The following is a 16507-nucleotide window of genomic DNA, read 5'->3' on the forward strand; positions in this document are numbered from 1 at the left end:
ATAGCTGCCGGTAAACTTAAAATTTTTGATTTTATTTAAAACCTCTATGCATTCTTTTGTAAACCAGTGTCCATTTAAGCATACTACCTTTATGAAACTTCCTGGCAGATTAAAATTGTGTGCCAGACCGAGACTCGAACTCGGGACCTTCGCCTTTCGCGGGCAAGCGCTCTACCAACTGAGCTACCCAAGCATGACTCATGACCTGTCCTCACAATTTTACTTCCGCCAGTACCTCGTCTCCTACCTTCCAAACTTCACAGAAGTTCTCCTGCGAACTGGCAGAAGTAAAATTGTGAGGACGGGTCGTGAGTCGTGCTTGGGTAGCTCAGTTGGTAGAGCCCTTGCCCGTGAAAGGCAAAGGTCCCGAGTTCGAGTCTCGGTCTGGCACACAGTTTTACTCTGCCAGTTGTTGTTGTTGTTGTCTTCAGTACTGAGACTGGTTTGATGCAGCTCTCCATGCTACTCTATCCTGTGCAACCTTCTTCATCTCCCAGTACTTACTGCAACCTACATCCTTCTCAATCTGCTTAGTGTATTCATCTCTTGGTCTCCCAATACGATTTTTACCCTCCACGCTGCCCTCCAATGCTAAATTTGTGATCCCTTGATGCCTCAGAACATGTCCTACCAACCAGTCCCTTCTTCTTGTCAAGTTGCCACAAACTCCTCTTCTCCCCAATTCTATTCAATACCTCCTCATTAGTTATGTGATCTATCCATCTAATCTTCAGCATTCTTCTGTAGCATCACATTTCGAAAGCTTCTATTCTCTTCTTGTCCGAACTATTTATCGTCCATGTTTCACTTCCATACATGGCTACACTCCATACAAATACTTTCAGAAACAACTTCCTGACACTTAAATCTATACTCGATGTTAACAAATTTCTCTTCTTCAGAAACGCTTTCCTTGCCATTGCCAGTCTACATGTTATATCCTCTCTACTTCGACCATCATCAGTTATTTTGCTCCCCAAATAGCAAAACTCCTTTACTACTTTAAGTGTCTCATTTCCTAATCTAATTCCCTCAGCATCACCCGACTTAATTCGACTACATTCCATTATCCTCGTTTTGCTTTTGTTGATGTTCATCTTATATCCTCCTTTCAAGACACTGTCCATTCCATCTGCCAGGAAGTTTCAAAATCAGCGCACATTCCACTGCAGAGTGAAAATTTCATTCTATACCACCTTTATGTTTACAAATTCTGAAGTATGACTTGCAATTCATCAATTTTAGAGTAACTGAGAAATGGACATTCTGCTGTTAAACCGCTTATATTCAAATGCATCAGAACAGAGTTTTTGGGTTTATTTATGATTTGAAGAGCATCATAGTTCCATTATATTTACAGTTTTTATTTTCGAAAGCCACTTTTGATTTATTACCCCCTTCAGAAATTATTAGTTTCCCTTGCTTTTGGTGATTCTGCAGACAACTGCGAGCTTTTGCTTAAAGTCGTTGAACCTCACCTATTCAAGTGTAGCTCATACTTTCCCAGACATTCATCGCTTAAAAATTTATTTGAATTAATGAAGATCACACCCAGCTTGTTGTAATGTTTCCTAATTCCACTGTTTATATACATATCACTTACCAAGCTTTTGTGCAAGATCCCACTAACAACAATTCTTGAACTTGTAAAAACAGTTTTGGTTGACTGAATCAAGTTTTGAGTTTTCACTGATTATTTCTTCCTCTCTGCTGTTCCGAATGGAATTTGTCCCAACATGAATTAAAACACCTTTGTATTTGTCCTTTTTTCATTTCCACTTCGTTCTAACTAAAGATGTTTTGAAAATGTCTACTGATCCGTTGCGATCGAAGTCCAGGACGGACACTGATTTCAGAGTCTGAAACTGTAACATTTTTCAGTGTGGAATTGCCAATAACAATAAATTTACTATTTTCAGTTGGGTTTGCTGCAATAATTTTACATTTGTCCTTTTTGTAGGTCACTGTTTTCTATTTGTTTACCGATATTCCAGTGGATAGATTCTGTATGTTTTCTGCCACATTTCTCACATGTGCATCTTCACAGTTTTGTTTTGTATTTGGCTGAGAATTTTCTCAAACGCGGGATTCTGTTTCACTTAATTCCATTTTGTGGATTTCACACATGCAGGACTGCTTTTCTAGTATTAATCTATCATTTTCTTTCCTTGTAACGAATATTTCAGTTTTTAATGCCTCAATGTCCTTTTGTAGCAACTTTATAATTTCATTCTTCGAATCTTGTTGCTCATTGATCACCTGAATTTCAGGAACTGTTTGCTTACAACTCATACATGGTGTGCATGATATTATTTTATTGTGAAGTTTTCTACTACTTAAACAAAAAATAAATATGCTTGTTTGTATTCAATAACTAAAATAAAATGTTTCAGTATTTCTGCTTGTAAGTCTTGCATACAATTAATAAATTATGTGGTACTATTATTGTCACTGCAAGGTGTTTTATTTTTTAATTTTTTTTTAAATTCAAGAAGTACTATTTATCCTTCAAAAAGCAGCTCGTAACTTCCCTTCCCAAGACTGAGTGAAACCTTTTGTAGAGCTCTTATTCAGGAAAAAGTCCTTAATGGCACCAAAAACCGAGCCTACATCTACTATGACTATTCATCTATGGAAATGTGTGCTGATTTTTATCAAAATAATGTACAATAAGTAATACTGTTACCGAAAAGATTACTTACTTTGAAATTTCTTCCATGTTGATATATTTACCAACACCTTCTCTGAAGACTTTAAGATTCCCACCTGCTGATTTTTTCTTCAGCTCTTTAGCTGCGGCTTCTGCCTTTCTGGCTTCTTCTTCTCTCTCAGCAATCAGCTGAAACAACAAAAACATTCTCAATGTTTTAAACCAATTTTGATTTTAGGATAAATATTACACATTCAGTGTGCAAAGTTTGGTATGACCAAATTCGTCCCAGCAGATAGAAACTGAGAAGCTGAATCAATTTCTAGGTCAAGGCTAGTCATAGAATACAATTCTCCTCTTCTTCGGTGTTGACCAACGCCTGGGTTTATACCAAAACTATACTGACAAGCTCTAACAGTTGTTGCTGAACATTTAAAAGGGCCGATCAGTTTGGGCACCTCATAAAAGATATAAAAGGCAGGCTTCTCCAATAGGATCATACCTAGTACAGTACTGTGATGCTCACACCAACCTACAGAGTGAGGACAATTTTACTTAAAGGATAAACTCTGACGAGGCACACCCTTTCTAGCACTTGTGTATCATAGTCTCTGCTTCTCTCCTATCTTTCAGAGAGAGAAAAAATAAGGATGATTCCATAATGATGTTACGAACTTTCAGAGCTGATACAGAAAGGTAAATGTATCAGTTTTTAAATATATCAGTTTGAGGTAAGGGACTCTAGTCTGGAAACAACTGAGTTGAAAGTTGTTTTGATACCTCTAACAGCTGACCTCTTCTGCTGCAAGCTCTTTGCTTTCTGTATTTTTGCAGGAGGTAGTATGAACCAAACAAGAAAAAATTGTCTATTGAACATGGGCTCTAAAATGCATACCTTAAAAGCTATGAACACTAGTTCAGTAGAAGAGATGCATTTCACAGTTGCAAAGATTCATAGCTCTTAAGGGATGCAATTTAGAGCCCATGTTACTGGAATTTTTTTCCCCTTGTTTTGGTCCATACTACCTTCTCCCAAAATATGGAGAGCAAAGAGCTTCCAGTAGAAGAGATTCACTGTCAGAGGTGGTGTTGTTGTGGTCTTCAGTCCTGAGACAGGTTTGATGCAGCTCTCCATGCTGCTCTAGCCTGTGCAAGTTTCTTCATCTCCCAGTACGTACTGCAGCCTACATCCTTCTGAATCTCCTTAGTGTATTCAACTCTTGGTCTCCCTCTACAATTTTTACCCTCCACTCTGCCCTCCAATACTAAATTGGTGATCCCTTGATGCCTCAGAACATGTCCTACCAACCGATCCCTTCTTCTAGTCAAGTGGTGCCACAAACTCCTCTTCTCCCCAAGTCTATTCAGTACCTCCTCATTAGTTATGTGATCTATCCATCTAATCTTCAGCATTCTTCTGTAGCACCACATTTCGAAAGCTTCTATTCTCTTCTTGCCCAAACTACTTATCGCCCATGTTTCACTTCCGTACATATACATACAAATACTTTCAAAAACGACTTCCTGATACTTAAATCTATACTTGATGTTAATAAATTTCTCTTCTTCAGAAACACTTTCTTTGCCATTGCCAGTCTACATTTTATATCCTCTCTACTTCGACCATCATCAGTTATTTTGCTCCCCAAATAGCAAAACTCCTTTACTACTTTAAGTGTCTCATTTCCTAATCTAATTCCCTCAGCATCACCCGAGTTAACTCGACTACATTCCATTATCCTCGTTTTGCTTTTGTTGATGATCATCTTATATCGTCCTTTCATGACACTGTCCATTCCATTCAACTGCTCTTCCAAGTCCTTTGCTGTCTCTGACAGAATTACAATGTCATCGGCGAACCTTAAAGTTTTTATTTCTTCTCCGTGGATTTTAATACCTACTCCGAATTTTTCTTTTGTTTCTTTTACTGCTTGCACAATATACAGATTGAACAACATCCGAGAGAGGCTACAACCTTGTCTCACTCCCTTCCCAACCACTGCTTCCCTTTCATGTCCCTTGACTCTTATAACTGCCGTCTGGTTTCTGTACAAATTGTAAATAGCCTTTCGCTCCCTGTATTTTACACCCGCCGCCTTCAGAATTTGAAAGAGAGTATTCCAGTCAACATTGTCAAAGCTTTCTCTAACTCTACGAATGCTAGAAATGTAGGTTTGCCTTTTCTTAATCTAGCTTCTAAAATAAGTCGTAGAGTCAGTATTGCCTCACATGTTCCCACATTTCTACAGAATCCAAACTGATCTTCCCCGAGGTCCGCTTCTACCAGTTTTTCCATTCGTCTGTAAAGAATTCGCGTTAGTATTTTGCAGCCGTGACTTATTAAACTAATAGTGCGGTAATTTTCACATCTGTCAACACCTGCTTTCTTTGGGATTGGAATTATTATATTCTTCTTGAAGTCTGAGGGTATTTCGCCTGTCTCATACATTTTGCTCACCAGATGGTAGAGTTTTGTCAGGACTGGCTCTCCTAAGGCTGTCAGTAGTTCAAATGGAATGTTATCTACTCCCGAGGCCTTCTTTCAACTTAGGTCTTTCAGTGCTCTATCAAACTCTTCACGCAGTTTGATATCTCCAATTTCATCTTCATTTACATCCTCTTCCATTTCTATAACATTGCCCTCAAGTACATCGCCCTTGTATAGACCCTCTATATACTCCATCCACCTTTCTGCTTTCCCTTCTTTGCTTAGAACTGGGTTTCCATCTGAGCTCTTGATATTCATACAAGTGGTTCTCTTTTCTCCAAAGGTCTCTTTAATTTTCCTGTAGGCAGTATCTATCTTACCCCTCGTGAGATAAGCCTCTACATCCTTACATTTGTCTTCTAGCCATGCCTGCTTAGCCATTTTGCACTTCCTGTCGATCTCATTTTCGAGACGTTTGTATTCCTTTTTGCCTGCTTCATTTACTGCATTTTTATATTTTCTCCTTTCGTCAATTAAATGCAATATTTCTTTTGTCACCCACGGATTTATACTAGCCCTCATCTTTTTACCTACTTGATCCTCTGCTGCCTTCACTACTTCATCCCTCAAAGCTACCCATTCTTCTACTGTATTTCCTTCCCCCATTCTTGTCAATTGTTCCCTTATACTCTCCCTGAAACTCTGTACAACCCCTGGTTCTTTCAGTTTATCCAGGTCCCATCTCCTTAAATTCCCACCTTTTTGCAGTTTCTTCAGTTTTAATCTACAGTTCATAACCAATAGATTGTGGTCAGAGTCCACATCTGCCCCTGGAAATGTCTTACAATTTAAAACCTGGTTACTAAATCTCTGTCTTACCATTATATAATCTATCTGAAACCTGTCAGTATCTCCAGGCTTCTTCCATGTATACAACCTTCTTTTATGATTCTTGAACCAAGTGTTAGCTATGATTAAGTTGTGCTCTGTGCAAAATTCCACCAGGCGGCTTCCTCTTTCATTTCTGGTATCTGAATGGTATTCTGTTATAACTTTCAACTTGTTGTTTCTGGACCGTGTTCCATTACCTCATACTGGTATAATTACCCTTTTCCATCATCCCTGAAAGTTTGTAACCTCATAAATATATATTAGCATAAAATAGTTACTTCTTATGTTTCATATGTGAATGAGAAAGGAAACGGTTCTTTCCGTATCTTAAATCACAGTCTTTCCTTTGCATAGTGCCCAGTGTAGCTGTCATTTCCATTTGTGAAATACAGCAAAATATGATATTTTGTTAACAAGGGGAAAAAAGCCAGTCAGTATAACAGTGTTTCATTAACATTCCTGATGATTGCTTCTTTCGTGAACTTACATGAAACTTGCTATGTACTATGCAATAAAAAAAAACATGAGATGAATTAGTTGATTACTTAATCAGGTCAAATTAGGGTTTACTGTCCTATTGATGATGAGGTCGTTAGAGACTGAGCACAAGCTTGGCTATGTCTTTTTATAAGAACCATGCAGTCCTTTCATAAGTAGTAGTTTTGGAAAACCATAAAAAACCCAAATTTAGATGGTCTTGCTGGATTTCAGCTCTTATCCTTCCAAACGCAAAGTCCAAGTTTTAACCACCGTACCATCTTACTCAATGACTCTGGAATAAACCATTCAAAACAGCAGAGGTTTTTTTTTATGTATTTCTAAAGTGTGTTACTGCTGTGTTGGGATGAATAGTTCTGCAGCATAACATATATTGTCTTGCCACACTCACCAAAAACAGTTTATTGGATGAGTCAGGGTATGTATTCTAGGAATAACTATGTGTGTCTGTGTGAGTCTAGAGTACAAGTTTTCAGCATTATTACAGAAAATGGGAAAGGTCAGTTTACTTACATATGACTGTGTTTGTAAGTGGGACATGGATTAGTTGTTGTAACTCCAGGAATGGTTGGTGTTCAGTGCTAGCATGAGGCAGTGAACACTGTTGGGACGTCCCAAAACAAATTTTTGAGTCTGGACTTCCTATCAAGTGACAGGAGACATTCAAATACAGGGAAGAGGTTGTTCTCTTAGTTACAACCAATTAGAATTGGCAGTCGTAAGCAAATCTACTGCAGTGAGATTCTACAGGATAAAAGAACAGTTCACAAATATCTTCATGACAATGACCATGCACTTAGGCCCAGGCTTGTTACGCATGGTTTTTGTGAAGGTAGAATGTTGATGTGCATTGGTGGTAAAGGTGAGGAACGAAAAATATTTAGCTGAAAAATTCTGTGACATCACTAAGGATATGAGCAGACTTTGTAAGTTATGCTGCACTTCCAGAAGAGAATCAGCATGTTGTTGAAAATGATGTGGTCAACTTCAACTTGTGCATTACAACTCGTACAAAATGTTACCCACCTCTCCTTTCCATCTCTCAAAACCAGTTAATCTAAATTTTTTGTGTGGAAAGTATTCCTCCAATACACCCTTTGGCCCAACAATCCCTCTGACATCAATCTCTACTAGTTCCCATTCTACAAGCAGCTCCATACTTCTTCCCCTTCCCCTGCTGTCCTCTCACTCATCAATATTTTACTCCTCACTGCTTCATCCTGACATTCTCATTCTGACTCCATTCATTATTCTAAAAGTCTATGAACCACTTCCACACAGTGTTTTCAGCTGTCATTCTCTCTTTACTCTATTCTGTATCCCCAACAGCTCTTACATTACTTTGTACAACACACTACTACATCGGCCTCCACCAGGCTGATCTTGCTAGTGCCATAATCCTTCTCACTGACATTGCCATCCCTCCTCCTCCATACCACTGTTACTCCCTTCCTTTTGAAGAGACCCTTGTTAATTTATACACTACAATGAGACACTGTAGCTGTGTACCTGAGTGTTATGAATAAAAATATGAGTTCCTAAGCTGAGTTATCATGTTCCAGTTAATTCTATATGCTAATGTACAAATCAGTGCCTACACAATACAGTCCTCATTTATTCCATTGTTTGCATTTTCAGTACAGTGTAAAAATAAAAGTATTCAACACAATGGTTTATTAATATTATGAAGAGTATAGATTGTTATCCACAATAAGGATGACACACTGAGTTGCAGACAGGCACAACAAAAACACTGTTACATAGTCAGCTTTCAGCCAAGCCTTCTTAAGAAAGGAACACACAACACAACACAACACACACACACACACACACACACGACCACTATCTCTGACTTCTCCACCATGTAACAATCTTTTCTTCGTACCTGTCTGCAACTCAACGTGTCATCTTTATTATGATTAGAATCTATCCTTCTCATAATATTGTTGATATTCTACCCTGGACTTTCCATTTTTTTGAATACAATGGTTTAACATCTTTGGTAAATCTACATAAACACTTACAAACTAAGCAAGCTAAAGAAATACTGGTGAAACCAGAATACTATTACTTCTTTTACAGTAATATACCTGTTCGTCTGCTTCTTGGTAAGGGTCAACAAATACTTGTGCCTTTTCAATAATAATATCTTCAATTGGTCTGTCTTTGTTATCCGTTTCAATGCGTTCCATAGCAGTCAAAGTATCAAGTCCACCAACAACTCTTCCAAAGACACTATGCTTACCATCTAAGTGCCGGCAAGAACGGTATGTGATAAAACTGTAAAACAAAGCATACATGTAATAATTTTAATTTTTTAATAATGTAACAAAAATTTAATTTACACATGTTTCATAACTCTACTAAGTGATCCTTGTCACAAGTGATGCTAATCCTTCCTGTTTCACATTCTGTCATTTCAGTCCACTGTTAGTGTGGGGATTAATAGTTTTAATGGTTTACTGCAGATACTCTGTGTAAAACTTGTACTTACAACTGTGATCCATTTGTGTTTGGGCCTGAGTTTGCCATTGACAGTATTCCTCTACCAGTATGCTGGAGATTTGGTTTAAAATGATCTTCAAATGGCTTTCCCCAAATAGATTCACCACCTTGGCCAGTTGCTGTTGGGTCACCTCCTTGTATCTAAAAAGAACATGATCATAAATACAACTGTGACATGTACAGTTCCTCAATCCCTTAATTAAAATATTTATCACATACTGAAACAACAACAGAAAGAAAAGAAAAAAAAACTCTTAACAAGTGGCTTTTCTTAAAGTTTAGGTTCCAAATGGACTTTATAATGTGTGAAAACCTTTGGGCTAGAAAGATGTGTAGGGACAAAAAATGTCACTAGGAAACGCATTCTGAGGGGAGGAGACACACAAACATATGCCAAAGTGTGTGCAACTAAGTCTCAAGTTAAATATTCAGCAGCCAAGGGGTTGTAGTAGCTGCTCCAACTTTAACTGTGACTTCCATGTACTGAACCTGACAAAACACATCCAGCAACATGTCTGTGTGATTGGATAGTGAGAGGTATTGAGGAAAAACGAAAACAGATTTTTCAGTGTATGACTGATAGAATATCACAAACATTGTTTTAGAAGCAACCATAATGTATCAGGACATGACATGTTAACTTGACTTAATAAAACATTGCAAAGTGCAGCCTTTTTGGGTAAATTCAAGAGGCTTGTTAATGTGTTTCTGTAACTTTGCTCAGTTGTCCATTTTATACAATCACTGTATTATTTAATCATAAGGGGAGTATTACAGTGGTTATCATGAACATGAATATTTGAAAATGGTTTGGAGCTCTTACTGAGCAAATAAAGTAGTTAGAATAAGTAATATTGGAAAATACTAATGAGTTACAAGAATACATCTATGAAGTATGAGAACAAAAAGTAAAATTGGGAAAGGTAATGATGGAACTAAAGACTGATTGAGCACATTTTTCAGTGTGTTGCAAATTAACATACAAAATTACTTAAGACCAAATGCAAAATTCTAACTGAGAAGTACGGCAAGAAAGAAATGAAATAATATAATATTACATAGCGTTTTCTCATCCACAAAACAAGTGGGTCTATCACACCATGAGGTTTGAGTTACCTGCCCTTCCTTTTTAACACTTCCAGCCTATTGCTCTCTCCTTTCTGAGTAACGAACTACTAGTTCCAAAAACTTCTATAGTGTCAAGTACTTCTCTCTTCTATTGGCACCACTAAATATTTCACTTTGTGAAACTCAGCAATGGCCAGCAATTATGTCTCGTATGTTTATAAGTTTTAATTATTAGAAGGGTTTGAAAATGCTAGTATCAGTTAATGATTAAATGAAAGAATAGTGGCAAATATACAAGGGACATTTTTCTCAATTAGAAAATCAATGGGACACAGCCCGTCCCATTTGCTATACTGCAACTTGGCACATGAGGAGAGAAAGGTGTCTTACTTTGAAAAAGTGGAGTTATGTGAATTGTACCAGTGTGACAGCCCTTCAATTAAAACAGATACTATGCTTTTTGAGACACATCAGATGGACATATGGTTAACAGTGAATAACGTGATGGAAAAGATTCTGATTATTGTGTATCAATATACAAGGGACATTTTTCTCAATTAGAAAATCAATGGGACACAGCCAGTCCCATTTGCTATACTGCAACTTGGCACATGAGGAGAGAAAGGTGTCTTACTTTGAAAAAGTGGAGTTATGTGAATTGTACCAGTGTGACAGCCCTTCAATTAAAACAGATACTATGCTTTTTGAGACACATCAGATGGACATATGGTTAACAGTGAATAACGTGATGGAAAAGATTCTGATTATTGTGTATCAATATACAAGGGACATTTTTCTCAATTAGAAAATCAATGGGACACAGCCAGTCCCATTTGCTATACTGCAACTTGGCACATGAGGAGAGAAAGGTGTCTTACTTTGAAAAAGTGGAGTTATGTGAATTGTACCAGTGTGACAGCCCTTCAATTAAAACAGATACTATGCTTTTTGAGACACATCAGATGGACATATGGTTAACAGTGAATAACGTGATGGAAAAGATTCTGATTATAGTGTATCATCCTGCTTTCCTCAATCTCCACCAGCCCCTGTCTCACTCACACCAACATCCACCCCTGTCCCTGTGACCCCCACTTATGTCATTTTACACTCACACCAACCTTCACAAAGTCTCTCTTTCCTCTGTTATGTCATTCCCTCCAAGCCCACTCCTCCACATCAATGCGCACCTCATGCAACTCGCCCTCCTTGCGCCAGCCTGAGATCACTGGTGCCATGCTCCTGTTCTGTGTGCATGCTGCCCCCCCCCCCCCCCCCCAGCCACAGTTTACTCACTTCCTTTCCCCCCTCCTCCACGCCACCTTATACACACATAACAGTAGTACAGCTGCAGTTTCAGTGTAATGTAGTCACTTAGGACATTCCTACAACCATCAAAAAGAAACTCAAAGTATATCTATTTAAAAAAGCCAATAAAAATTATCTTAATGCCTTTTTAAGAGACAATCTCCATTCTTCTGATCTGATCACATAAGCGTAGAAAAGTTGTGGAATGATTTCAAAGAGATAGTATCGACAGCAGTTGAGAGATATATACCACATAAATTAATAAGTGATGGGACTGATCCCCCATGGTACACAAAACGGGTCAGATCGATGTTGCAGAAGCAGCGAAAAAAGCGTGCCAAATTTAAAACAATGCAAAATCCCCAAGACTGGCAAAGTTTTGCAGAAGTTCTAAATATAGCGCATACTTCAATGTGAGATGCTTTCAATAATTTCCACAACAACACTCTGTCCCAAAACCTGGTAGAAAACCCAAAGAAATTCTGGTCAGACATAAAGTACAACAGTGGCAAGATGCAGTCAATACCTTCACTGCGCAATAACAACGGTGAAGTCACTGATGACAGTTCCACTAAAGCAGAGTTATTAAACATGATTTTCCAAAACTCCTTCACCAAAGATGACGAAGTAAATATTCCTGAATTTCAATCGAGAACAACTGCCAGGATGAGAAACATAGAAATAGATATCCTCAGTGTCGCAAAACAGCTTAAATCACTTAATAAAAGCAAGGCTTCCAGTTCAGATTCTATACCTGTCAGGTTTCTCTCAGAGTATACTTATACAATAGCTCCATATTTAGCAATTATATACAACCACTTGCTCACAGAAAGATCCATACCTAAAAACTGGAAAATTGCTCAAGTCACACCAATACCCAAAAAGAGAAGTAGGAGTAATCTTTAAATTACAGGCCCATATCACTAACATCGATTTGCTGTAGAGTTTTGGAACATATGCTGTATTCGAACATTATGAAGTCCCTCGAAGAAAACGATTTATTGGCACTTAGTCAGCATGGATTCAGAAAATATCATTCTTCCGAAACACAGCTCCTTATACTCATGAAGTAATGAGTACTATCGACAGGGGATGTCAAATTGATTCCACATTTTCAGATTTCCAGAAGGCTTTCGACACCATTCCTCACAAGCGTCTTCTAACCGAACTGCGTGCCTATGGAATATCACCTCAGTTGTGCGACTGTATTCATGATTTCCTGTCAGAAAGGTCACAGTTCGTAGTAATAGACAGAAAGTCATCGATTAAAACAGAAATAATATCCAGCGTTCCCCAAGGACGTGTTATAGGCCCTCTATTGTTCCTGATCTGTATTAACGACACAGGAGACAATCTCAGTAGCAGTCTTAGATTTTTTGCAGATGATGCTGCCATTTACCGTCTTGTCAAGTTTTGCAGATGATGCTGCCATTTACCGTCTTGTCAAGTCATTGGATGACCAAAACGAATTGCAAAATAATTTGGATAAGACATCTGTGTGGTGTGAAAAGTGGCAATTGACCTTGAATAAAGAAAAGTGTTAAGTTATTCACATGAGTACTAAAAGAAATCCACTAAATTTCTATTATGTGATAAGTCACACAAATCTGAAGGCTGTAGATTCAACTAAATACTTAGGGATTACAATGAAAAATACAATAAATTGGAACTATCACATAGATAATGTTGTGGGTACAGCCAACCAAAAACTGTGATTCATTGGCAGAACACTTAGAAGGTGCAACAGGTCTACTAAAGAGACTTACACCACACTTGTCCACCCTATTGTGGAGTACTGCTGTGCGGTGTGGGATCCAAATCAGATGGGACTGACGGATGACATCGAAGTATTATCGCGCAGTACGGGAGATAGTGCCACAGACATGATACGTGAATTGGAGTGGCAATCATTAAAACAAAGGCATTTTTTGTTGCGACTGGATCTTCTCATGAAATTTCAATCACCAGTTTTCTCCTCCAATTGCGAAAACATTCTGTTGGCACCCACCTGCATAGGGAGACATGATTATCACGATAAAATAAGAGAAATCAGGGCTCGCATAGAAAAACTTAAGTGCTCGTTTTCTCGCGCACCGTTCGAGAATGGAACGGTGGAGAGACAGCTTGAAGCTAGTTCACTGAACCCTCTGCCAGGCACTTGATTGTGAGTAGCAGAGTAATCACGTAGATGTGGATGTGGGATGATATGGCCACGCATATATTCTGTAATTGCCTCTGACATTGTCTGGAAGCTTAGCAACATTTCCTTATTTATGTGCTTGTCAGTGACTCAATACAGTGTTGATCAGAGCTGGCATAAGATGGAAAGCAACAGTCCGCTGAAGAGTAGCCAGAACATTGACAGGGTTTGTTTACAAGCCTTTTACAGTACTATATCACTCATATATGTACACTATGATAATACCTTTTATGCCTTAGTGTCTACGTGAGTTGTGGCAACAATGTACGCTATGTGATCGAAAGTACCCGGACACCTGGGTTAAAATGACTTGTTAGTTCATGGTGCTCTCCATCAGTAATGCTGGAATTCAAGTGGTCTTGGTCCACCCTTAGCCTTGATGACAGCTTCCACACTCGCAGGCATATGTTCAATCAGGTGGTGGAAGATTTCTTGGGGATAGGTAGCCCATTCTTCACAGAGTGCTGCACTGACGAGAGGTATTGATGTCAGTAGGTGAAGCGTGGCACGAAGTCGGCATTCCAAAACATCCCAAAGGTGTTTTATAGAATTCAGGTCAGGACTCTGTGCAGGCCAGTCCATTACAGGGATGTTACTGTCGTGTAACCATTCCACCACAGGCCGTGCATATGAACAGGTGTTCAATCGTGTTGAAAGATGCAATCGCCATCTCTGAATTGCTCTTGAACAGTTGGTCTTTAAAACATCAATGTAGGTCTGTACTGTGATAGTGCCACACAAAACAAGGGGTGGAAACCCCCTCCATGAAAAACATGACCACACCATAACACCACCACCACCACCACCACCACCACCACCACCTAATTTTATAGTTGGCACAACACATGCTGGCAGATGACATTCACTAGACATTCGGCATATCCACACTCTGCCATCGGATCGCCACATTGTACACTGTGATTCGTCACCCCACACAACGTTTTTCCACTGTTCAGTCGTCCAATGTTTACGCTCCTTACACCAAGCGAGGTGTCATTTGGCATTTACCAGCGTAATGCATGGCTTATGAGGAGCCGCTCTCGGCCATGAAATCAAAGTTTCCTCACTTCCCACCTAACTGTCACATTTCCACTTTACTGTCATATCAGAAGCAGTGAACCTAGGGATTTTTAGGAATGTGGAAATCTTGCATACAGATGTATGACAGAAGTGACACACAATCACCTGACCACATTTGAAGTCTGTGAGTTCCGCGTAGTGCCCCATTCTGCTCTCTCATACTGCCAAATGACTACTGAGGTCGCTGGTATGGAGTACCTGGCAGTAGGTGGCAGCACAATCCACCTAATGTGATAATGTGAAAAACATGTTTTTGGGGGTGTCTGGGTACTTTTGATCACATAGTGTATCTAACAATGAAATTAAATGTCCAAGTAGCTTTGGACAGAAAGATTAGGGTTGTAGGTCCTGTTGATGATGACATTACAAATGGAGCGCAAGCTCAAAATGAATAAGAATGCGGAATTCAATTTTTTTTTAAGTAACCATCTCAACATTTGTCTTATGAGATTGATGAAAACCACACACAATCTATATTTAGTTAGCTGGATGGAGTTTGAATCCTGCCATATGAGAGTTAAGTGCCAATGGCACTGGAGCGTCTCTCTTAGAGTGGAGGGGGGGAGAAAAGCACATCCAGGGTGGAAGACTAAAAGCATCTTAAGTGATGGCAATGGTATTGTAATGCTTCTGTTTGTAAATTTTGGTTTTACAAACAACAGGTGTTTATGTAGTTAGTGAGTTTGATAAACAGTGCAACAGAAGACTAGAAAACTGCATATCAGTGTGACATGCTGAACCTCAACTAGGCACTACAGAGCAAATGTATTGGTGGATTTAGACATGGTACCAATTTTATGTTGAAGATGAGTAGACTTATCAAATTTTTGATGAGTCAATCGGACAGAACACGTAGGGCATATGGAAACCACTTTGAAGAAAGAAATGGCTTCAAAAGAAATATCGTCAGGCTGGCCTCAAGTTTAATGAGAAGATGAATAATCTGCTGACTATCTTGCACAACTAAATTTCATTCAGTCAGAGAAAATCCATGACAGCTAAAGTGGGCCTGATGCAGCTGCTTTGTGTGTCTGACATGACTAAATAATGTAATATTGTGTATGTTTCCATGGCAACACCTCAATGTTGCACAATTCTAGGCAACTACGAGGGTAATCCCAAAAGTAAGATCGCCTATTTTTTTATAAGTACATAGACCTGTTTATTTCTACAATGGTTAACGTCAGTTTAGAGCTTGAACACTTAGCTATTTTTTGACATAATCACCATTTCTGTTGATGCATTTTTGTAGACGCTGTGGCAGTTTTTGTATGCCCATGTCATACCAGCTCGCCGCCATGCTGTTCAGTAAGTTATGAACCTCTTCTTTCACCTCCTCGTCGGAGGTGAAGTGCTGGGACCACAATTAATGCCACAGGTACTGTGAGACTCTGAAAAAACTCAAAACGGGCAATTCAGAACCGAAGAAGAGGAATGTTGAGCAAGGGTGTACACATTCTCCATGACAATGCTCGCCCACACATTGCTCGGCATACTGTTGCTCTCCTGCATCAGTTTCAGTGGAACATAATCACCCAACCACCCTATAGTCGTGACTTGGCGCCCAGTAACTATCACCTGTTCCCTAGGTTAAAAGAACATTTGGCCAGAACGCGATTCAGCATGACGGTGAGCTGGTATGACATGGGCATACAAAAACTGCCACAGCGTCTACAAAAATGCATCAATTATGTTGAAAAATAGCTAAATGTTCAAGCTGTAAACTGATGTAAACCATTGTAGAAATAAAGAGGTCTATGTACTTAAAAAATAGAAGACCTTACTTTTGGGATTACCCTCGTATGTTTCCAGTTAGTGTTGCGACAGAATTTTGCAATTCACAGTTCAAAGCTGGCAACAGTGATACTGCCTGTAAGGG

At 38.9% G+C, this 16507-nt stretch overlaps 1 protein-coding gene across 1 annotated transcript in view; it reads right to left on the minus strand.

The window, feature by feature from the left end:
* LOC124714841 (RING-type E3 ubiquitin-protein ligase PPIL2) overlaps nucleotides 1-16507 on the minus strand; it is a 92544-nt gene that overhangs the window by 8646 nt on the left and 67391 nt on the right. The window contains exons 8-10 of the mRNA XM_047243053.1: nucleotides 8962-9113; nucleotides 8558-8747; nucleotides 2703-2839 (exon numbers count right to left, since the gene is read on the minus strand). Coding sequence (XP_047099009.1) covers nucleotides 2703-2839; nucleotides 8558-8747; nucleotides 8962-9113 — 479 coding nt within the window. The remainder of the gene's footprint in view (nucleotides 1-2702; nucleotides 2840-8557; nucleotides 8748-8961; nucleotides 9114-16507) is intronic.

Source organism: Schistocerca piceifrons, chromosome 1, assembly GCF_021461385.2.
Source record: "Schistocerca piceifrons isolate TAMUIC-IGC-003096 chromosome 1, iqSchPice1.1, whole genome shotgun sequence".
NCBI classification, from domain to species: Eukaryota; Metazoa; Arthropoda; class Insecta; order Orthoptera; family Acrididae; genus Schistocerca; species Schistocerca piceifrons.